A 24,814-nucleotide genomic window follows, 5' to 3' on the forward strand; every position below is an offset into this window, starting at 1 on the left:
TAAAATGAGAAATTCATTTATTGCTTAAAGAACACAGACCAGAAAACTTTAACAATACAGCAGACAAAAAAAAACAAAAACAACCCACCCAGGGTTTTTAAGGGACTCTTCAGAGGCTTCACAGGCATCTGAGTTTTCTTAACATCTTCTGGCAGGGGTTAGGATGAAGAGGCTCAGAATAAGGATAATAGCCCAGAATTTCATGTCTGCTCTAACTATTCTCTTAGCTGGCAAATAATAACCAGACGCAATTCTAAAAAATGCAACAGAACAAAGATAGCAGCAGCAAGAAATCATCCCTGAGCAGGAAAGCAGCTCCTATTACCTTAACAGAGACAGGATACAACCTAGTGTTAACTGCTGCGAGGTAGACACTTAATTCACTGTGGCAGGTCCTAGCCTTTGGTAGAAATGATTCGTTCTATGTTTTAGGAAATATTTAAAATTAACAGGGGAAGGGAACTGGAAACATATGCAAACCAGCTGGATGGCCTTCAGGCTAGACTATCTGTCTTTGGCAAGCATGGCTAAATCATTTGATGGCATCAACAGAACAGAAGCAATAGAAGCAATTCTCAAATTGGTAAAGAGAAGCCAAGTTCCATATTGAGTTGGGTTTTTAGGTCTACTACTTTTTTTATATTCTGTCCCTTTCTCCACAACCCTAAACTTCAAATTTGACTAGCAGACAAAGGTTCAGATAAACAAATACAAATGACTCAACATAAGGCAATGAAAGGGACAGAAACACATACAATTCATCCAGTCTTCAGCAGTCTAGAGAGTGAATCCAAGGTTCATGTGCCAGTCTGAAGGCTCTCTCACTTCAAAAAATATTTCAGTTGTTCCTTTAGGGAAATGAGCTGAAAGGAGAGGTGGTAAAACATGAAAAATTCATCTGAAATCTTAAGTTCCATTACTTGATCAAGAATTTACTTGTAGGCACCCAAAAGAACTACTGTAACTTAGTGTTTATATGGTTATCTTAGTCTTGCAATGTCCCAAAGAATGGTGCACGGTCGAAAATGCATGTACAATGCTGCATGCTGGGTTTCTTCTTCTTTTTTTTTTTTTTTTTTGGTGCCAAACTTATAAAAGGAAGCTTTAACGCTGAATATGCTTAAAAATGAAATAAGCTTGCTGTTAAGACTTTGTGCTTCTGGAAAGAGTGTACAGAGGTATCACTGTAGCCTTATTTGAAGAGTCCAAAACTAAAGCAGCCGGGATGGCCTTTTGTCCCACTGAACATGCTGGCTCTTAAACCATGTCTTAGCTGCTGCTTCTTGCCATGTTATGAGACACTTAGAAACCGAGCCAGATATCTGACCAATAGGGAGCCTGATGATCGACTTGTTTTGATTCTTTCTAAGTCAGAAGTCCTGAGCAGTCTGTGGCATAGGATTTAATTTTTTTTTTCCTTGAAATGGCAAAGTGACCAGTAACATTAAGAAAGGTGTACTATCTTTGGGACAAAGATAGTTTCTGAGTATTACTCAGTTTAGGTCACTCCATACCAGTGTAGATTTTCATTCTGTGAAATGAAAGGAATGGAACATTACCAAATGATTCTATGCTGCACATCGTCTACTGAATGGCTAGAATTGCTTCCTATGGTAATTTAGAGGCTCTTTACGCCCAGATGCTGACATGATTACAACCACTGACTATTCCAGTTCTTTCCCCTTTGTAGGCTCTTTCTCTCACCACCCCAGGTTCAGACTTCTTGCTAAACAGTCACCCTGGCTAACTCATCTATCCCCACAACTTCAGTGATCATTTCTCTGCATGAGCCAGCCTCTATTCTCCCATTTTCAAAAGTGCTTCCAACACACCATGCTTCCAGTTTAGCTCATCAACTTCTCCACCCTCTGCCCCCCATAATTCCCTTCCTGATGTCTTCTCTTAGAGGCATACCATTTTCCCTGTACTCAGGCTTTGGACTCCTCTGTGTTCTGCTTCTTGCCCTGTAAATCCAATCAATTGTTAAGCTCTGATTCCTTCTATCACTTGGAGCTTCCTATAATCTTTCTCCACTCTAATGTCATCTACTTGCTGCTGGCAGAGAAGTCTTCCTGAGTTACTCCCCAGGTAGAAAACTTTGATGGCTTATTACATCCTACACCGAAAGTCTCAACTCTAGCCTGTCCAGAGCACCTCTGAGCCACTGTGCTTTCTATACAGAACACCCTCCTTTCCCTATATCCTTATTAAAACCCTACCCACCTTTGAAGGCTCCAGCCAAACACCATTTCTCCATGGAGTCTCCCTAATCTCTATGGACAAAAGTGAGCCCGCATTCCTTTAAATTCCTGTCCCTTTCATGGATCTTTCCCCAGCTGGAGGCAGAGATTGGGTTGTAAGCATTTTGTAGCTCCCTGCAGAGCCTAGCTTAAGGCAGGCACCCGTCTACACTGACAAAACGAGCTAACATAAAGGACTATGAGTGAATCGAGTTTATGGCTACATTTCTGTGTTGAAAATAGCACTTCTCCAATACTATTTACATGGATGAAAACAAAGATGTTTGGTGAGTGCTAAAGCAATTTGGCACTAATTTTTCACATGGTTGTTTATAAGCAGTGTTTGGTTAAGTGATCTGCTGAGGGGAAGGGAATATACGGAAGAATTCCCCTCACCTTGCTGGTATGGGGAATGGGGATGAGGGATGTCACTACCTTAACAGCCCCATGTTAAGCGCATCAGCATATGACCTCCAGTTCCTTTATAACTGTTATCCTCAATTTTTTAGGGCTTAAGTCAACATACATTTCCTGTACAGCTACTTGACCCTCACTCCCACATTACCCTCTTTTCTTTTCACTCTGATGACTCTCTTGTGGCTTTATTTATTTATTTAAAAGATTTTATTTATTATTTGATAGAGAGAGATACACCGAGAGAGGGAACACAAGCAGGGGGAGTGGGAGAGAGAGAAGCAGGCTTCCCGCTGAGCAGGGAGCCCAATGCAGGGCTCAATCCCAGGACCCTGGGATCATGACCTGAGCCAAAGGCAGATGCTTAACGACTGAGCCATCCAGGTGCCCCTCTCTTGTGGTTTTAAATAATACAGTTGTTCAAGTTAGAAGTCTGGCATGCATCCTTAACACTTCCTTCAACACCCACTAATTGACCCAAGTCCCATCAACTCTATTTTTAAAATACATTCTCTCATATATGAATGTTTGCAACAGCATTATTCATGATAGCTAAAAAGGGGAAACCACCCAAATGTCCATCGATGGATGAATGGATAAACAAAACATGGTATGTATGGTATGGACACACACACACACACACCATGGAATATTGGAATATTATCCACCCACAAAATGGAATAAACTACTGATACATGCCATGGCATGGATTAACTTTGAAAGCCTTATGCTAAGTGAAAGAAGCAGATACAAAAGACCACATATTATTTCCTTTTAGATAAAATAAGCAGAAAGTACTTTCATGGTTGCCTAGGTTTGGCAGGTGGGAAGAATCCAGAAGAAATGGGGAGTGACTGCTAATGAGTATAGGTTTCTTTCTGGGGTGATGAAAGTTGTCATCACCTCTTAAGAAACCGCCACACAGCCTCCTAAGTGGCCTCCCTGCTTCAACTCCTGACCCCCATAATCCATTCTCCCAATAATAATCAGAGTGATCTTTTAAAAAATTTGAATTAAATGTGACCCTCCTATTGCTTCTTGGCCTTTTGGCTAGGATCAAGTGTAAATGTGACTATCCCACTTAAAACTCTTCATGGGTTTCCCACTGCACTTAATACGAAAACCCATCCTCCTTCCTCTGGCCTGCAAGGGACCATACGCTATGGCCTCTGCCTACTTCTGCAACCTTATGTTAAGTCACTCTCTTCCTTGGTTTAAATACTCCAGAAGTCCTCCAAGAGGCCAAGTTCTTACCCAATGTGGGACCTGGCATATTCCCATGTGGGACCCACCCAAGAGGCTCTCCAGTCCCTCTTCACCTGGACTTATCCCATAGGTCAAAGCGGAAATATTGCTTCCTCAGAAAGGCCAATCATTTTAATTTAATTCCGTTTAAAGCACTACTCTTTTTATTCAAATATCACCATGGATTTTTTTTTTTCTCCTTCACAGCATTTCTTCACAATTTGTACTTTTAGATTTGTATGCTAATTTTTTCACTACCAGTCTTCCATGTTAGACAGTCATCTCCACGAGGACAAGAACTGTCTTATTCAACACTGTTTGTACATCTTATGCTTTTCACTTAATAGGCATTTGATATCTATTGAATGAGTGAATTTTCACAAAAACCTTACTCCAGCCTGCTACCTCTCATTTAGAAGATTTGGCCATTACTACTCCAGTGAAAGGAGCAGCCAGAAATGACACTGGGGGTAGGGTGGGGGAGTCTTTGTAGCAAATGTTTCCTCGTTGATTGGAAAACACACCCACCTGCTCTTTTCTTTGCATTTCCTGTAATATAAGCTGCTCCAGCACAGACTGTAAATGATTCTGGAAAACAAATTGCATAAATGATAAATGCTGAGTCTCAAGGGAAAAGAGAACCAAGTGACACAAGGAGTTTGGCAAATAATTTGATAAGAAAACTGTCAGTTGTAACAAAAGAATACTCTTTTTAAAGGATTTAGAGTAAAAAAAACTGCACCCCCAACTACAAAGCCATCTGATTTGCTTTTATAACCCTACCCACAGCACTTTTTTTTTCTTGCCCTAAAATAAATGGTTAGAATGCCTTCAGGTTAACTTTTTCTAGTTTTAGCACAAATCCTTTGACTATGGTGAACTATTTAAAAAGCTGGCTTGGAATTTGATGCTGAGTCACTGACTTCCCTGCACTAGGACAGAATATTACTATTCCTAACTAGTACTTCATACAACATCATAATAATACCATACAGCTCTATCTTCCAAAGCATGTCCACATCTATCATCTCACTTGGTTATTCTAAAGGACAACACTCTAAATAGGTATAGTTCTATGTCACACTGCTCCATTTTGATGACTACAGCTCTCCAAAAAATGAAATCTGGCAAGGAATTTTCCAGATGCTTCAGAATTTCCCTCACTAAAAAAAAGATGCAAACAAGGCCTAAACATACATTTTCCTTTGGTTGAAATGTGTATTAACAAAAATAAAGCAAGATATTTATTCTTGTTCAGGCATGCATCATAACATTTAAATATGAATTTAGTTAATTTTCTTTCACTGCAATGAATACATTTTGGTACAAACAACGGGATTCAATCTATGTCTTATTCTTACTGTGGTCCCTGGCAAGTTACTTAACCTCTTTGGATTTTCAATTTCTTATCTATAAAATAGGACTAGTGACAGTGCCTGTGTTTCAGGAATGTGAGGATGAAATGAGATGATACATGGAAAATAGTTATGCCTTTCACATGACAGCTGTTCAGTATTGGTAATTACTATCTCAAGTTTCCTGGTCTCCCAAAACTGCTTATGCAAGATGATCAAAATTACTCAGGTAAAAGGAATACGGTTATATTCTCTTAGGGGTTTCGAGGAGGTTGTTTAGGTGTGCAAATGTATAAGAATGCTGCATAGAGACAACATGAATAGAAACACAACAATGGGTTTTCGAAAGTAAGATATCAAGATATCTTTATCCCAGCCAACAGGAATTTACCTTGAGCGCCAGGTTTTCCACTTTCATTATGAGATTCTTCTGTCTTTGTGCTTTGCAACGAATCTCTTGGAGCTTTTTCTCCATGTAATGAATCTGCTTCTGAATATCCATAACTAACAGAGATAGACAGAAATTTTATCTAAACATAGCCTAAACTAGTGGACTGAGATCAAAATCAACTAAAACTCCACTACATAGCTCAGCAATAACTTCTCAAACCTAGCCTTGCATCTAACATGTATTTACAGTCCATCTTCAGCACTGCTGCCCACTCTGTCCCACCCCTTTGGTTTTTCCTCTATAACTTACCTATTGAACTGGCTTCTTCCTTTGCCTCATACTGGCCAGATGCAAAGAACTTGGCCTGTAGCTCCCTTTCCAGATCCTCTTCATAATAATCTTCATCCTCTTCCTCAATTTTGTACTCCTCATCATAGTCATCCTCTTCATCCTCATCCTCCTCATCCTCCTCCTCATCCTCCTTATTGTCGTCATCCTCCTCCTCGTCATCGTCATCATCATCGTCATCATCATCATCATCACTGTTACTGCTAGAATCACTGAACACCTCCCGAAGCATACCATATCCTACTGGTTTTAAGGAAGAGGAAGATGAAAGTGTATGGATCTTCAAATGACTCCCAGTCTAGCTGTAATTATACTCCCTCCCCTCAAATTCACCAGACAACCAAAGACTTTAATAATTTTACCGAAGGAAGATTATTCCCTTCCTAGAACAATGATGGGAAATGCAAAACACTAACATTCTTTCATGTATTCAATGATCAAGGCATTTAGAATACCAGGGATGGATGGGAGATTAGAACACTGATCTAAGGGTGCCTGGGTGGCTCAGTGGATTAAAGCCTCTGCCTTCGGCTCAGGTCATGATCCCAGGGTCCTGGGATGGAACCCCACATCGGGTTCTCTGCTCAGCAGGGAGCCTGCTTCCCCCTCTCTCTCTACCTGCCTCTCTGCCTACTTGTGATCTCTGTCTGTCAAATAAATAAATAAAATCTTAAAAAAAAAAAAGAACACCAATCTAAAACCCCTGAAGTGCTGAGGGACCAATAAGAGGAAGAAGGGAAAAGGCCTCCTTTTTCTGTGATTGGCCTGTGAGTCTATGGAAACTGTCCTTTCACACAGTCAACACCTGCCCTCTCCGAAGTTCTTATTTTGCCTTTATAAACATACCTGATGAGATATGATCCTGCTTATAGTCACTCATTCCTGGGGATAGTGCAAAGCCTGGGATAGAGCCCTGACTCTCTATTTCCTTGGTTTCATCTTCAGCAATGACTTCCCATCCTGAAAGTTGGATCAGTTAGGGAACAAGCAGAAAGAAAGGAGTAGGCACAATTGAAAGGGAAGAGGCTCTCTGGCTGAAAATGCTATTTAATTTAATCCAACTTTGGGCCATTTGTATCTGTATTCTAGTATGAAGAAGTACCTTATACTGAGTTACACAAGTAAATACATTTCTATCACGTGAATTTACTGTTCCTAGCTAGGAAGTAACATTTCCAAAATCTTAAGTTCTACACATGAAAATGTGCACACAAATACCAGAAATAAGGGCTTGTAAGCAAGTGCATATGGGGTGGAAGAGACTACACAGAAAAGATTTAGTATAAAAGGATACGAGCACTGACAGCTTCAGCATCTGAACACAAGAGTCTTTTCACTTCCTTTTCCACATCAGGAGATTCAATGTACTGAACCAAAGTGGGAGAAGGGGGCATACCAGTAAGGTCGTTTAACACCCTGTGTTTTGCAGGAATGCTCTTTTCCTACATACAAATGAATTCAAATAATTAGGCTTCTTTAATATGCATGCAATCAAATTTCAACATTAAATCATGTTATTTACAAAGGAATCTTTGACCAGCATCTAGGTTTTTGTACAGTAAGCTTATCCACCCCCTCGAAACAAATTACTTGAGACATTTAATTTTTTCAATCTGCAACTCTGTGTTAAAGACCTCTCTCAGAAGCACAACCCTTAGGTCTCATTTATTAACTATTTGCTCTGACACATATTGGCAAAGAACTACAATTCCTTATTTGTTATTTAGAAGTGATTTGGTCTAAAGATCCAGATTCCCAGAGTTCACATCTCCACATCTTTATTATTAAAGATCTTCCTATAAAAACTGGGTCTTAGCTACATGTTCTCCCTTAAATCCAATTTTAGACAATTATCTCCACAGCAACCAATTCGTCATGCCACAAATAGAAATTAGAACTTTGAAAGGGAATAAGTAATTGCAAACAACTGCTGGTAAAAGTGAACCCTGGCTTCCAAGAAATGGGTTTTGAAGTAAGTACCAGAACAAAAAACAGATTAGAATACAGAGTCACTAGTCAAATTGTATCTTTTCCTCTAGGAGTTATCACACATTAAACAATGAATCCATTTTTAAGTGAATCAAATTCAGTCTCTGTGCATGGCAGTAGAAGTTAGAGATGAGAAGTCTGGCTTAAAAGTAACCTTTATGATTTCTTTGATTTGCTTGAAAGTAATAAGCAATGAAATAAAACACACTAAGGGTAAACAATAAAGTTATATTATGATTGTTCTACCTCAGGAAAGCTGATTTCTTCAATTTGTTTGAAATCGGTGAGCTACAAAATAAAACACAATAAACAATGAAGTTATATTACGATTGTTCTACTTCACTAAAGCTTAAAGAATTCTAAAATCATTAACTTAGTTTTACATTCATTTAATAGGCACTCAAAAAATGCTGTTGACTGACAATAGAAAAGCCAAGGCAACTGTGTTCATAGACTAAGATATTCAACTCAGTAAAGTTGTCAATTCTCCCCCAAATTGATCTATACATAGGGTTAATGCAATTCCTACCAAAATTCCAACAAAATTGTCTGTGGACACAGAAAACGTTTTCTAAACTTCAAACATACTCTAAAATTTATGTGGAAAAGTAAAGGCTCTGGAATGGCTAAAACAATCTTGACAATGAAAAACAAAGAACAATCTTCTTGACCTCAAGACTTATATAGCTACACCGTGGTATGAGTAGAAGGATCAACATACAGATCAATGGAACAGAATAGGGAACCCAGAAACAGACACATACAAATATGCTCAAGGGATTCTGACAAGGTATAAAAGCAATACAGTGGAAGAAGGATAGACTTTTTAACAAATGGTGCAGGAGCAACTGGACATGCAAGATGCAAGGAAAAAAATGAATATTGAACTAGGGGTGTCTGGGTGGCTCAGCCGGGTAAGCACCTGCCTTCAGCTCAGGTCATGATCTAGGGCTTCTGCTCAATGGGGAGTCTGCTTCTCTCTCTCTCTGTCCCACCCCCATCGTCCTGTCAACCTCTTTCAATTGCTACCTCTCTCAAATAAATTATTAAAAAGTCTTCAAAAATTAGGTCAAAAATGGATTGCAGGCTTAAATGTAAAATGTAAAACTTTAGAAAAGAGGAAATAGGAGAACATCTTCAGGATCTGGGCTAGGCAAAGAGTACTTAAACTTGACACAAAGGGACGATCCTTAAAAGGAAAAGTTAATACTTTGGACTCAACCAAACAAAAAACTTTTACTCTTTGAAAGACCCTGTGGGTAAGATGAAGAGACAAACTACAGAATAGGAGAACATATTTTCAAATTTCTACATATCTGACAAAATGCTAGTATTTGGAATATTAAAAGAACTCTTAAAACTCAATAATAAAAAATCCATTTAGAAAATGGGTAAAAGACATGAACAGACATTTCACTGAAGTGAAATATATGGGTGGCAAAAAAAAATATGAGAAGGTGTCTGACACCATTAGCCATCAGAGAAATGCAAATTCATACCACAATGAGATCACTACACATCTATCAGAATGGCTAAAATAAAAAATAGTGACAAACACCTAATTCTGGTTAGACTGTAAAGTAACTGGATCACAAGTATACTGCTGGTGGGATGTACAATGTTAAAGCCACTTTGGAAACCATATGGTAGTTTCTTAGAAAACTAAACATTCAAGGGGCGTCTGGGTGGCTCAGTCAGTTAAGCATCTGACTCTTGGTTTTGGCTCAGGTTGCGATCTCATGGGTTGGGGGATTGAGTCCAGCATCAGGCTCCACGCTCAGTGAGGAGCATGCTTGAGTCTCTCCCTCTCCCTCTGCTCCTCTCCTCTCCACCTGCATGTGTTCTCTCTCTCTAATCAATAACTCTTGAAAAAAAAAAGATTCTCCCTCTCCCTCTGCCCCTCCCCCTTCTGAAAACAAAACAAAACAAAACATTCAAGTACCACAAAACAAAACAAAACATTCAAGTACCACAGGACCCAGCAACTGCACTCCTGGGCATTTATCCCAAGGATACCAATACTTATGTTCACACGAAAACCTGCTTGTGGCTTTATTTAGAATAGTAAAAAACTGAAAACAACGCAGATGTCCGCCAATGAGTGAATAGTTTAACAAGCTGTGGTACAACCATACGATGGAATACTACTCAGCAATGACAGGAACAAACTATTGATACATGCAACGACTTACATGGATCTTAATGGAGTAATGTTTAGTGTGGGGAAAAGCCGGTATTAACTATTACTCATTGTATAAGTCCATCTATATGACATTCTGAAAATGACTACATTAAAGAGATGGAGAACATAACAGTGATTGCCAGGGGTTAGAGACTGAGGGAGTAGGGCAGGAGGGAGATGAGTGTGACGATAAAAGGGCAATGGGGCGCCTAGGTGGCTCAGTCGGTTGAGAGTGTGACTCTTGGTTTCAGCTCGGGTTGTGATTTCAGGGTCATGAGATCAAGCCCTGCGTCCGGCTCCACACTCAGTGGGGAGTCTGCTTGAAGATTCTCTCCCTCTGCCTCTTCTCCCATTCATTCATTCTCTCTGAAATAAGTAAATAAATCTTTAAATTTTTTTTTAAAGGGGCAAGATGAGGGATCCTTGTGGTAATGGAACTGCATAGTATTTTGACTTATAGGCGGATATATGAACATACACATGGGATAAAACTGCACAGAACACACACACACACACACACATGTACATGTAAAACTGGAGAAATCTGAATAAGATTGGTGAATCATATAATATCAATTTCCTGTTTGTGATAACGTACTGTAGTTTTGCAAAGAGTTACGATGATGAGAACTGGATAAAGAGCACACGGTATCTCTCTTTTATTTCTTTCACCTGCATATGAACCTACAATTATTTCAAAATTAAAAGTTAATTGAAAAAAGAAAAAGCTGGGGTGCCTGGGTGGCTCAAGTGGGTTAAAGGCTCTGCCTTCGGCTCGGGTCATGATCCCAGGGTCCTGGGATCGAGCCCCACATTGGGCTCTCTGCTCAGCAAGGAGCCTGCTTCCTCCTCTCTCTCTGCCTACTTGTGATCTCTGTCAAATAAATAAATAAAATCTTAAAAAAAAAGAAAAAAAGAAAAAGGCAAGCCACAATAATCCTGTAGCTTGTCCAAGGTTCTCCAAGTCTGAGGTAAGGTTAGGAATATAACGACAGTTCTCAATTCTCAGTTCTTTAAAACTAGATCCTGCAACTGAAAACTGAAAGCATTAGCAGGAGTTTCAAATTCATGACACATCCAGATCCCTAAATGATCAGGTCTGGTTTTTGTGCACTATAGAATCCCAGTTGCTACCACACAGTGCCTGGCATTTAGCTCACAATAAAACTTTATTGAACCTATAAAGGAATGAACAAATTAATCCCCAACTGACTGTGTCCCTTTCCTCCCCACTCATAATCCTCTTCCAATGCACCCAGTAGACACAGAAGTAGCATGCAACTAACCTTTTTTGTTGTTTTGCGGAACCTTTTCTTTCTGACATTCTTAAGTGGTGGAGTAACTAAAATAAATTCAACATGGTAAAATGTATATATGACTGTTGGTAGTCACACATCTATCTGAATTTGATAAAGAGAAAGGTCATGCTATAAGCTACTGGCTCATGACATGACCTGTTCCTTTAAGAGTGTCTAGATGCCTAACAAACCAAACACCTAAGTGTGGTAACAGGTCCATGGCTCACAAGTAATTAGGATTCAGCTGATAAATGTAGTCAGCCAGAATGAGCAAGGGGCTGGTGACTTACTGCCATGCTTCCAGACATATTTTTTCTGTCTCTCTTTTTCATTTTTCCTGATTACTTTAAGATCAGTAGAGGTAACTGGTTCTTCTGGAGAAGAGTGGAGATCACCATCAGCAGTGCACACAAGCATCTACATTTAACAAAGATAAAGAAGTTGACTATGGCCCCAAATCTTGTGTTAGTAATGAATTGTGGTCATTTTTACTACCAGAAATCCGGAAGCATAGAAATAAGGAGAACGTTACTTGGCAATTCCAGAAAACCAAGTATTAATATACATCCATATTCATTCTCTCTGTCTGTTTCCACAGCATTGTATACAGATTCTGGGTTTTGTTTTTGTTTTTATTTGTTTGTTTTAGCTCAAATGCTTACCACTGCAGAGGAAATATGTTCCAAACAAATATATTTTAGCAGTTTGATTTAGAAGACAAACAAGAAATCAACAGTTAAGATAATGAAAAAGAACAAACATAAATCTACAAATTTCACAGCATCTTGCTTTAGCAGAAAGTTCAGAAGATCCCAGACCCTTTTTTTTTTCAGATGAAAATCATTATAAATGGCAAACATAAACCTTTATTAGCTAAAAGCTATCTGGATAAAATTAAGTAGTCAAAAATTATGGATCAAACACCAAATCAGAACATGACATTGTATTTCTGTGCAATCGAGCTGGAATTAGAAACGATAAGCAGCCATTCACCAAGTGGGAAGAAGAACTGAAAGAAAGAGAAAAGTAGGGATAGGGAGAAAGGGATTCCTTGAAGGATGTAAGAGCTAGTAGGTGAGGAAAACTCATCCATACCTGAGAAATATCTGCTGTTTTATAAAAAGTTTTTTTATCAAGAGTTTTCAGGCTTCCAATAACACATGGCAAATCAACCACCTTTGCAGCTAGTGAGACATCTTCTACATCAACAACTGCATGACGTCCATCAGCTGAAGAGAAGTAGGAAAAATTAAAGTTGACATCTTCCTAATGCATTCTTAAGCTTCCTAGAGTCTCAGTAATTAAGACTTACATGGGACAGACTAGTCTTTCAGCAAAACCTACTATCATCATGCTAGAATTGCGTATGTAATTAGTAACTTCCCAGAGCAAAGAAGGCAGGGTAGATGTTTATGCTACTTGATCAAAAGTAGGTAAGTTTTTTTCCTAATCCCTGTGAACTAAATGCGGATGAAGTGGTAAGTGTTTCCAGTCTCCTCCTGAAAGGCAAACTCCATTCAAACCCATTCATTTTGACACTATTAGAAGCACTCGCTTATGTCATCACACATGGGTATTTTCAAAGGGTCAAGTGAAGGAAGGTTTGATCCCAGAATGGTGCTAGTAAATCTGAAGTTATAATCTCTAGTTACCTTCACAAAGATATTATCCTTAACAATATCCATATACAGTAGGAATACATATATTCAAATGCTGACAACCCTGATTCCTGCACAGATGTCTCAAACATGAATGTCCTTTAACACAAGAAGATTCAAGTGAAATCTTCTAATAGTAAGTGAAAAAGAAAAATGCAGAATGATGTAGGATAGATTCTTTTTGTGTCTTTAATTCTTTAACTTTAGGGGTGCCTGGGTGGCTCAGTCATTAAGTGTTTGCCTTTGGCTCAGGTCATGATCCCAGGATCCTGGGATCAAGCTCTGCATCAGGCTCCCTGCCCAGCAGGAAGACCCTATTTCTCCCTCTTGCACTCACCCTGCCTGTGTTCCCTCTCTCTCTGTCTCCCTCTGTCAAATAAATTAAATCTTTAAAAAATAAATAAAGTAACTTTAAAGATACAGATGATTTAAATGTTTGTTTTGTGCATAAAAATTTTGTCTGTAAGGAAATACAAGGAGAAACAATTATTATTAGTTATCTTTGGCATTAACATTGGGGCACTGCAAAGGAGAGGTTCACTTTATTTTTTGAACTCTTCTGTTTTACATGAATTTTCTTTCTTTTTTTTTTAAAGATTTTATTTATTTATTTGACAGAGAGATCACAAGTAGGCAGAGAGGCAGGCAGAGAGAGAGAGGAGGAAGCAGGCTCCCTGTCGAGCAGAGAGCCCGACGCGGGACTCGATCCCAGGACCCCGAGACCATGACCTGAGCCGAAGGCAGTGGCCCAATCCACTGAGCCACTCGGGCGCCCCTTACATGAATTTTCTAACCATGAACTTGTATTACCTGTTTAAAAATGTTAATAAGGGCTACCTGAGTGATGGTATTATAGACCATTTAAAATTTTCTTCTTTATATACTTCTCTGTATTTAAAACACCTAATAAATATTTAACAGAGAGAAAGATATGTGATTTTTATAAACAAAGAACAGTATTCATTTGTTATTCCCCTGGACAGTCAGAAATCACAAAGCCTGTATGTAGGAGACAAACAGCAGTATACAAATCTCATAGTTGGCCCCCATGTTTTTCCTTATATACACTATAATAATTACCTCAAATTACATAATTTCTACTTCCTTTCCTCAATAAGAAGCTATGAAAGTGACTTAAGGCTTCTTAAGACTTCTTAGAGTCTATCAAGGCAGAGACCATATCCTTAGTATCTTGTATAGTGTCTGGCACATAGCAGTCTCCTAATAAATTACTGTTCAATGTATGGCAAATGGATAATAACTACTTACAAGATAAGTCAATTTTGAGTTTATTCTTCATGGCAACACTTCTAGAATGTAGTATCTTCCTGACAGCAGATGCATGTTCCTAAAAAGAAGGGAGGTTGAAAAATCAGAAGGATGAATAGTCTGCTTGGCAACTAATAGAGATATGTCACAGACAGTGCTCCCTTAAATAAAACCTTAAACCTCCCAAATGTTAAGAACAATGCCATGCACCATGGTATACCGTGCACTGGGTAAGGCAAGTTAGGATGAGGCTGACTCTAGTCTCAGTGTTGTTTCTTAGCAGCTACAGTTAGTGCCTTCTTCTAGCTCTACATTCCTGCCCTGCAGTTGTAGTTGCTAAGGAAAGGCTTAAGCTGCAGTTTACTGGGTATATTAGGTAGACCTAACTGGGAAAATACCTTTCTGAAACCCGTCTTTAATATAGCTTGCTTAGACTAAATACTACTTGAATGCAGGTATTAAAGGGATAAGAGACCCTAACACAATGTTAAGATGAGCTTCAAGAGCCTGGCATGCTGATGAATTTGAGGAAATAGTGATGGTCCCCCACACTGCCCCTTTGGAGGTGACAGAAAGAATTTTAAAAGTCTTATCTCCGCTGTCCAGTGAACAGGCTGTTAGCACCTCTGGTAAGTGACTGAATCCCTCACTGTCACAGCCGTTTGCCAGGAAATCAGCCCACATGATAGGCAGCATGTACAGGATGAAAGAAATTCTGCTAAAAGAGTACACACTAGATAGGACTGTTGAATAGAACGTGATTCCTGGGAGACAAATGTTCTTAGTTTTTATAGCATACCTTAAATAGAAATGCCACAGAATCCAAGCAGAGCTAATACATATGCACTGAAGATATTTGGTCTGAGATACAAGGGTTTCTTACCGGAGGCAGACGCAATATAAACTGGTTCTCAAGTTCGTGAGGAGGTTCATCCTGGCTTTTACTCATCTCTTTGTTTTTGAGTTCATGAAAGCAAAAACAAAATCGACAGAAAGTGACCAAAAACTCATCTTGCTCGCTCTGCTGACCACTTCTGGTAGCACTGGTTACATTATACAAGATCTTGCCCATAACCCTCACTGGAATGATGTGTGCACAACTCTGAAGTATCTTACTTGACATAACTTGATTATTTCTAAAAGTCACCTCATCTCCCCTTCAATATATGCAGACTTTCCAAGGAAAGCCCAAATCACATGATAACAAATGAAGTAATAGTTGTTATGAAACATGATTTTGTCTTCTTAATGATATCCTTAGACTGTTAGGTAAAAGACCACAATTCATCAACTCAGTGGTGGCTACTGAAGCAAATTACATGTCTCCACAGGGAAGAGGGCCAACCAAAGGCCAAAATCAACCAAAACCATGAGTGGAAATGTTCTATGATGAACAGCATAATTTTTGACATTTCATTCACTTTAACGAATTGGTAGAAATTAAGCCCATGGGAGAACAGGTAGATTTTACAACTCTAAAGTCAGCATCAACAGCTCTGAGCTATCTTGGAAAAAAGTTAGGAGTCCAGTTCTTATGGCTAGGCCATCTATATGAGTACACTTAAGTTCATGGAATAGACACTTTCTTGAAGGCTAATATGAAAGATCAGAAAACCCAATGAACCAATTCATTAGTAACATTTACTGTGTACATCCTATATGCCAGGTACTTCACTGTATTAGGTCTATTATTTCATTTAATCCTCACAACCACCACTTACTGGAAATACCCCTAAAAGTTATTTAAAGGAATCCTAAGATGGATCCCTTTATTAAAACAAACAAACAAACAACAACCTCCTATAAAGTAAATAATCTCATCACCATTCATCTTTATTTTTAATTTAACTTTCCATCTATTTGGGATATATCTGTAAGTGGCTTGCATGCTGGGTTTTAGGGCTCTAAGGACTTCTAAGGAAATTTTTCTCAAAAGGTGGAAAGAAAGCAATATACATATATGAAACCTGACAAGGTCTTCCTATGCTCTAAGGACATTATCCTATACACCAAGTTATAAAATCTTACACCTTAAGTAAGAGTAAAATCTCCAGTTAAATGCAGCTCCTAATACTCTGTAAACCATCTGAATCTCACTTAAAAGCATTGGAACCATTTTTTAAAACATATGCAAGTGAGCCTAAGACCGTATTATGGTGAAATCATTAACCAGTCCTTTAGAAACTACTTCAGAAACTACCAGAAAGGCATTAACCAGTCCTTCAGAAACTGACTTCAGAAACTACCAGAAAGGCATAGAAAGCAAAAAAGATGTCAGCAGTGGAAAAGGAGACACCCAAAATGAGAGAGAGATTATTTGCCATAGTCAATTCTTCTTTTCCTACTTATATAAAGATATATATATATATATATATATATATATACACACACACACACATATGTATGTATGTATGTATGTATGTGTGTACACACACAGATACAGAAACTGAATGTGAACATAAGGAAAAAAGTTAATTAAATTAAGTAAAATTCTTGGAGCTGGGCACACTGCCTAACAGAATGAAAAGTAGCAAATACAAGGTTGGGGGCAGAAATACAGATTATTTGAAGAACTAGCTGCTAAGCAAGACTTTATCAGATCAGAAGTAACTTTTACATTTTTCAGAACTAAGACTAGGGCATTTTGTTCATTTCAATGCCTTTCAGGCAACTCCTCTCTTAAGAAATAAAGAATGTAAGAATCAAAACCATTTCAGGGGCGCCTGGGTGGCTCAGTCGTTAGGCACCTGGCTTTGGCTTGGGTCATGATCCCAGAATCCTGGGATCGAGCCCCATGCCGGGCTCCCAGCTCCGCGAGAAGCCTGTTTCACCCTCTCCTAGTCCCCCTGCTTGTGTTTCCTCTCTCACTGTGTCTCTCTCTGTCGAATACATAAATCTTTAAAAAAAAAAAATAAAATAAAAGCCAAAACTATTTCAGAGAAGGTGGACAAACCCTAGCTGAAATGAGTTTTAATTAGTTGTAAAATTTGTTACCTTTTACCTTCATTTATGCAACGAACCGGGTGTATCGTATTTAAGAAAAGGCATCCATTTTTTTTTCCAGACAAGCACTCTTTGATAAGTAATTAAACTAACAGCAGCGCTCTCCACCATTCACTCCCAGCTCCATCTCGTTTCAGCGCAATCAGAATTGGAATTAGAATTACAGCTAACTGGAGGGTGCCTAACAGCATGCTCCAGGCAGCACAAGTCAGCACACGCCTAAATGGGTATTTTCTCAAGTTCACAGCCTCTGGCAGCAGTTTGAAACCAATGACCACTCCATCCTTATCTCAGGGGCACTCAGCTTCCAAGGAAGAGTCCAGCTCCTAGGTTCTGATCCAATTTCCCTGGAAAACCTCCCGCGGGGCCCAGGGTCCCCAGCCTTCGCGCCTTGCCGTCCAGGCGGGTTGGGGAGGGAAGTGCGGCGCGCGGGAGCTAGGCGCTGACCCGGTGCGGGAACCCTCTGACAGCCGCGACTCACCCCGTGCTCCGCGGACCGCGCCAGGACCGGAAAGGCAGCGCGGGGGGAGCCCGCCTCTCTTCTCTCGTTGGGGGTGGGGGGCGGGTTCCGGCGAGTGCGTTAGTGGGCTCACGGGCAGCGGGCATGGAGGCCGGCTGCGGCCGGACGGCGTGGCGACAGGTAGGAGACGCGCGCACCGCCCTTCCCCGCCTAGCCACGCCTCCTGGGCCGGGGCCCGACTGGACCCGCGGGTGGCCTCCAGTTCACCGCGTGCCTGGGCAAGGAGGCTTGAAAGGCGCTGAGCGTGGTGGGAAGCTTGCTGAGCAAAGCTTCCAAACAAATTCATTTTACAAAGGGGCGACCTTCGGGGCGGCCGGGGCAGTCTTAGCAGTACACTGCGATATTTGTAAAGGGGGCGGTTCATTCGGTTGCTCCTCAAAGCCATTAGGTTGGACCGGTTTGTTCCTCGGTGAGACGACCTCGCCTGGTGACAAATACGTCGCCGTGCAAAACCGTTAAATAACTAGAATCCGCGCCCAAACTACTCTAACATAATTAGCTGTTCTCTTCTCCTCAAGAGAGTCACCGTTGTACCTATTTCAGACTGGGATACAAGCAACACAGCTTATTTCTCCTAAAGGGAGTCTCCGTTCAAATAAACTTCTAACAGTTTTCTCCCAAAAAATAACCTTAACCTGTGAGGAAAAAAAAAAAAAATTAAGCCACTTACCTTTCCCTTCTGGTAAGTTTTCCTGAGGCGCTGTGGCTCCAGCCGGGGTGCCGCTGTCGGCATCAGCTTTGGTGACGTGGTCGGCAGCAGTTTGGGTGACTTGGTAGCTGGCATTTTCGGCGCCCGGGTCGCCAACAGTTTCACCCTCGTTGTCGACAGAAATTTGGGGATCTTTGGAGCCGGTTGCTTCCGATGTTGAAACTGTTGGTGTTGAATCATTTACTAACAGATCCGGAGGCTGTCCCTCAGGGTGCTCCATGGTCTACTCCTTGAGGTTGTAAAATGGCTTCCTTTTTAGTCATGTGACCTTGAAGATTCCAGAACTTTCATAACATGATGTCAAAGGTATCCTCCTTAAAGACATAGGGATAATATAAAGAGACATTGCTGATGCCCGTTAAAGATGATAGCGATGAAATCTCTACTGCCTAATACATATCTAAACTTAATCGTAAGGGATAAACATTTTGGGAGGACTGATTATTGTACAGTCATTTCTTCTGGGTAAGATTTTCATTCAGTGAAGGCAAATTATCAGAGTTTCAGACCTAGAAAAAATTGTTTTGGTCCCTTTTGGAATCCCTCCATATACTGATCTTTATATCAAGGGTTGAAATACAAAATAGACCAATGAAACTCATTTTTCATGTAGTGTAGTATATTCTTTAAGGCATTTATATCACAAAATAGTTCTTTAATAAGTCGAAGGGGGCGCCAGGGTGGTTCAGCAGGGTAGACAATTACCTCAGGTCATGATCCTGGCGTCCTGTAATCCAGCGCCACCTAGGGCTCCCGCCCAGTGTGGAGTCTGCTTCTCCATCTGCCTGCTGCTTTCCCTGCTTGTGCACACTCTCTGTCACCCCTCCCCCTTCAAATAAATAAAATCTAAAAAAAAAATAATAATTCAAAGGAAAAATTCCTTTTTTGGTAACTAAAATAGCTGAGTAACTGTTTTGAACCATATAGCTAATGTGAATTATGTCATTAACTTTCCTTGTGACAGCTGCTAGAAAGCTCAGAACCAATTTTACAAACTTACCTCGAACAACTATGAACTTTATTGGCATATGCCGATCTTTCTGTTATCTTAAATAACCATATTCTCTATGAATCCCCTAATTATTTTTACCTTGTGCAGTAACACTGAAAGCTGCTAAAAACTTTTATTATTATTATTATTATTATTTTTAAAAGGATTTTATTTATTTGACAGAGAGAGATCACAGGTAGGCAGAGAGGCAGGCAGAGAGAGAGAGAGAGAGGGAGGAGGAAGCAGGCTCCCTGCCCAGCAGAGAGCCCTATGTGGGACTTGATCCTAGGACCCTGAGATCATGACCTGAGCTGAAGGCAGAGGCTTAACCCACTGAGCCACCCAGGCACCCCCTATTATTATTTTTTAAAGCAATCTCTACACCCATTGTGGGGTTCAAACTCAAGATCCTGATATCAAGTGTCTACCTTGGCAGAGGTAGACTGACTGAGCCAGCCAGGCACCCCTCAAAACTTTTTTAAAAAGAATCAGAGGAGCACCTGGGTGGCTCAGTCAGTTAAGTGGCTGCCTTGGGCTGAGGCCATGATTCCAGGGGCCTGGGATAGATAGTCCTGTGTAGGGCTCCCCTCTCCATGGGGAGCCTGCTTCTCCCTCTCCCTCTGCCTTTTGCTCTGCCACAAGCTCCCCCTGGTTGTACTCTCTTTCTCTGTCAAATAAAGAAATAAAATATTTTTATAAGAGAGAGAGAGAATCAGAGAGGTGCCTGGCTGGCTCAGTCAGTAGAGTGTGTGACTCTTGATCTTGGGAGTCCTGAGTTCAGGCTGCACTTGGGTGTAGAGATCACTTTAAAAATATTAAAAGAGAGTCAGATATAAATAATAGATAAATAAAAATACTCTGACAGAATTGTTATGGGGAACATCCCTTTAGGTAGAGGAAGGGAACATAGTAACTCCTCACGTATAAATTCAATCATCCAACAAATGTTAGTTGAAAATCTCACATGCCAGTCTTGATTTTAAATATTTATTAGATTCTTTTTTTTTTAAAGATTTTATTTATTTATTTGACAGAGAGACCACAAGCAGGCAGAGAGGCAGGCAGAGAGAGGAAGGTAAGCAGGCTCCCTGCCAAGCAGAGAGCCCGATGCGGGGCTCGATCCCAGGACCCTGGGATCATGACCTGAGCTGAAGGCAGAGGCTTTAACCCACTGAGCCACCCAGGTGCCCCTATTTATTAGATTCTTAAAATATGATAAGAGTTTTGTGGAAGGAAGCAAAAATTATCCTTAAGATACAGGCATACATATATGTAATTTTTCCTTTATTGCCAGATTTCCAGCCCCTTCTTAAGGAAGAAGAGGATGAAATGTGCAAGAAGGAAAAGAGTATGAAAATTGTGGTTTCTTTTGCTGGAAGAGAGCTGATCCAAGAAGTAGCATGATGTACAGATAAAAATCTGTCATATGCGTATTATCATATTGTCAAATACATATAGAATATATTTCCGGGCTCTGTTCTGTCATGTTGCTGTCTTTCTAATCAGTTCTTCTGGACCCCATCCTTTCCCCCAACTATGACTTTGATCAGTTTCATCATTGTAGCAAATATGCAGTTGCATGTATTCCTTCAACAGAAATATACTGAGTTACATGCCAGAAACCATTCTAAGGTTAATAATAGCTAACATTCACTGAGCACTCATTAGATGCTGAACTCTTTGCTAAGCACTTTGTATGTATTATTTCATTTAACCTTCACAATTGCTCTGTGAGTTTGGTGTGACTATGATTCTGAGTTTTTTCCCCCCAGATAAGTAAACTGAGATTTGGAAAGGTTAATTAACTTGACCCATGTCACACATGCAGTAAATGGTGGAGCCAATATGTAATTTAATCCCAGGTCCCTTGACTGTGTGGATGTCCACAAAGATTTCCCCTACACAATTAGATGTACAGTTATTCCCCCATTGTCTGCACCCTCCAGCCCCTGGTAACTTCTGTTCCACTTTCTGTTTTTATGAGTTTGCTTATTCTAGGTACTTCATATAAGTAGAATCGTATAATATTTGTCCTTTTGTATCTGGATTCTTTCACTTACTCATACAATGAGTTGGGAAGTATTTTCTCCTCATATATTTTGGAATAGGTTGAGAAATGTAGGAGTTAATATGTTTAATGTTTGGTAGAAATAATCAGTGAGGCCGTCTGATTCTGAGTTTTTCTTTGTTGGGAGGTTTTTGATACTGACTTAATCTCCTTATTGGTAATAATTCTGTTGAAATTTTCTATTTCTTTATAATTCAGTTTCAGCAGCTGTGTGTTTCTAGGAAATTTTTCCACTTCATCTAGGCTGTCCTACTTGCTGCTATACAATTGTTAATAGCATTCTCTTATAATCCTTTTTATTTCTGTAAAATCGACAGTAATGTCCCCAGCTTCTTTCTGATGTTATTAATTTAAGTCTTCTCTTTTTTTGTCTTTGTCTACCTAAAGATTTTTCAATTTTGTTGTTATTTTCAAAGAATCTACCTTTGGTTTCATTGATTTTTTTCTATTTCTATTCTCTATTTTATTTATCTATGTTCCAATTTTTATTATTTCCTTCCTTCTCTTAGCTTTAGGTTTAGTTTGTTCTTCTTTTTCTTATTCCTTAAAGTGTAAAGTAAGGTTGTTGATTTAAAATGTTTTTTTTAAAAAGATTTTTATTTATTATTTGACAGACAGAGATCACAAGTAGGCAGAGAGGCAGGAGGCGTGGTGGGGGAAGCAGGCTCCCTGCTGAGAAGAAAGCCTAATGCAGGGCTAGATCCCAGGACCCCAGGATCATGACCTGAGCCGAAGGCAGAGGCTTTAACCCACTGAGCCACCCTAGCGCCCCTAAAATGTTTCTTTCTTTTTTTTTTTTTACAGTGTGAATTTTTTTTAATTTTATTTTTTATAAACATATATTTTTATCCCCAGGGGTACAGGTCTGTGAATCGCCCAGTTTACAAACTTCATAGCATTCACTATAGCACATACCCTCCCCAATGTCCATAACCCCACCCCACCCTCCCAACACCCCTGCCCCCATCAACCCTCAGTTTCTTTTGTGAGATTAAGAGTCACTTATGGTTTGTCTCCCTCCCAATCCCATCTTGTTTCATTTATTCTTCTCCTACCCCCTTAACCCCCCATGTTGCCGATTGACTTATTTCACTAAGCATGATACCCTCTAGTTCCATCCATGTCGTCGCAAATGGCAAGATTTCATTTCTTTTGATGGCTGCATAGTATTCCATTGTGTATATATACCACATCTTCTTTATCCATTCGTCTGTTGATGGACATCTAGGTTCTTTCCATAGTTTGGCTATTGTAGACATTGCTGCTATAAACATTCGGGTGCACGTGCCCCTTCAGATCACTACGTTCGTATCTTTAGGGTAAATACCCAGCAGTGCAATTGCTGGGTCATAGGGTAGTTCTATTTTCAACATTTTGAGGAACCTCCATGCTGTTTTCCAGAGTGGTTGCACCAGCTTGCATTCCCACCAACAGTGTAGGAGGATTCCCCTTTCTCCGCATCCTTGCCAGCATCTGTCATTTCCTGACTTGTTAATTTTAGCCATTCTGACTGGTGTGAGGTGATATCTCATTGTGGTTTTGATTTGTATTTCCCTGATGCCGAGTGATATGGAGCACTTTTTCATGTGTCTGTTGGCCATCTGGATGTCTTCTTTGCAGAAATGTCTGTTCATGTCTTCTGCCCATTTCTTGATTGGATTATTTGCTCTTTGGGTGTTGAGATTGCTAAGTTCTTTATAGATTTTGGACACTAGCCCTTTATCTGATATGTCGTTTGCAAATATCTTCTCCCATTCTGTCAGTTGTCTTTTGGTTTTGTTAACTGTTTCCTTTGATGTGCAAAAGCTTTTGATCTTGATGAAATCCCAATAGTTCATTTTTGCCCTTGCTTCCCTTGCCTTTGGCAATGTTCCTAGGAAGATGTTGCTGCAGCTGAGGTCGAAGAGGTTGCTGCCTGGGTTCTCCTCAAGGATTTTGATGGTTTCCTTTCTCACATTGAGGTCCTTCATCCATTTTGAGTCTATTTTCGTGTGTGGTGTAAGGAAATGATCCAATTTCATTTTTCTGCATGTGGCTGTCCAATTTTCCCAGCACCATTTATTGAAGAGGCTGTCTTTTTTCCATTGGACATTCTTTCCTGCTTTGTCAAAGATTAGTTGACCATAGAGTTGAGGGTCTATTTCTGGGCTCTCTATTCTGTTCCATTGATCTATGTGTCTGTTTTTGTGCCAGTACCATGCTGTCTTGATGATGACAGCTTTGTAATAGAGCTTGAAGTCCGGAATTGTGACGCCACCAACTTTGGCTTTCTTTTTCAATATTCCTTTGGCTATTCGAGGTCTTTTCTGGCTCCATATAAATTTGAGGATTATTTGTTCCATTTCTTTGAAAAAAATGGATGGTACTTTGATAGGAATTGCATTAAATGTGTAGATTGCTTTAGGTAGCATAGACATTTTCATAACATTTATTCTTCCAATCCAGGAGCATGGAACATTTTTCCATTTCTTTGTGTCTTCCTCAATTTCTTTCATGAGTACTTTATAGTTGTCTGTGTATAGATTCTTAGCCTCTTTGGTTAAGTTTATTCCTAGGTTCTTATAGTTTTGGGTGCAATTGTAAATGGGATGGACTCCTTAATTTCTCTTTCTTCTGTCTTGTTGTTGGTGTAGAGAAATGCAACTGGTTTCTGGGCATTGATTTTATATCCTGACACCTTACTGAATTCCTGTACAAATTCTAGCAGTTTTGGAGTGGAGTCTTTTGGGTTTTCCACGTATAGTATCATATCATCTGCGAAGAGTGATAGTTTGACTTCTCCTTTGCCGATTTGGATGCCTTTAATTTCCTTTTGTTGTCTGATTGCTGAGGCTAGGACTTCTAGTACTATGTTGAATAGCAGTGGTGATAATGGACATCCCTGCCGTGTTCCTGACCTTAGCAGAAAAGCTTTCAGTTTTTCTCCATTGAGAATGATATTTGCAATGGGTTTTTCATAGTTGGCTTTGATAATATTGAGGTATGTGCCCTCTATCCCTACACTTTGAAGAGTTTTGATCAGGAAGGGATGCTGTACTTTGTCAAATGCTTTTTCAGCATCTATGGAGAGTATCATATGGTTCTTGTTCTTTCTTTTATTAATGTGTTGTATCACATTGATTGATTTGCAGATG

The 24,814-nt window shown here is 39.8% G+C and overlaps 1 protein-coding gene across 1 annotated transcript; it reads right to left on the reverse strand.

Moving 5' to 3' along the window:
• Positions 1-821: 821 nt before the first annotated feature.
• On the reverse strand, positions 822-18,841 carry LOC111159231 (TATA-box binding protein associated factor 7 like). The gene is made up of 13 exons (XM_022521670.1): positions 18,583-18,841; positions 15,273-15,340; positions 14,390-14,468; positions 12,558-12,691; positions 11,753-11,879; positions 11,451-11,506; positions 8,229-8,270; positions 7,288-7,360; positions 6,840-6,953; positions 5,955-6,233; positions 5,646-5,758; positions 4,428-4,487; positions 822-863 (listed from the first exon to the last, which is right to left on the reverse strand). The coding sequence occupies exons 1-13, from the start codon at positions 18,839-18,841 to the stop codon at positions 822-824; spliced, it is 1,446 nt and encodes a 481-aa protein (XP_022377378.1).
• Between the last annotated feature and the right edge of the window lie 5,973 nt (positions 18,842-24,814).

This window comes from Enhydra lutris, unplaced genomic scaffold (assembly GCF_002288905.1).
Source record: "Enhydra lutris kenyoni isolate GAN:26980312 unplaced genomic scaffold, ASM228890v2 scaffoldscaffold67, whole genome shotgun sequence".
Classification (NCBI taxonomy): Eukaryota; Metazoa; Chordata; class Mammalia; order Carnivora; family Mustelidae; genus Enhydra; species Enhydra lutris.

Excerpts from the sequence above, each read along its gene's own strand:
- LOC111159231 (XM_022521670.1), bottom strand. The coding sequence starts at position 18,841 with ATGGAGCACCCTGAGGGACAGCCTCCGGATCTGTTAGTAAATGATTCA. Across the intron at positions 14,469-15,272 it reads TTATATTGCGTCTGCCTCCG|GAACATGCATCTGCTGTCAG; the intron begins GTAAGAAACCCT and ends CCTTCTTTTTAG. Across the intron at positions 7,361-8,228 it reads AAGAAATCAGCTTTCCTGAG|TACATTGAATCTCCTGATGT; the intron begins GTAGAACAATCA and ends ACTTTGGTTCAG.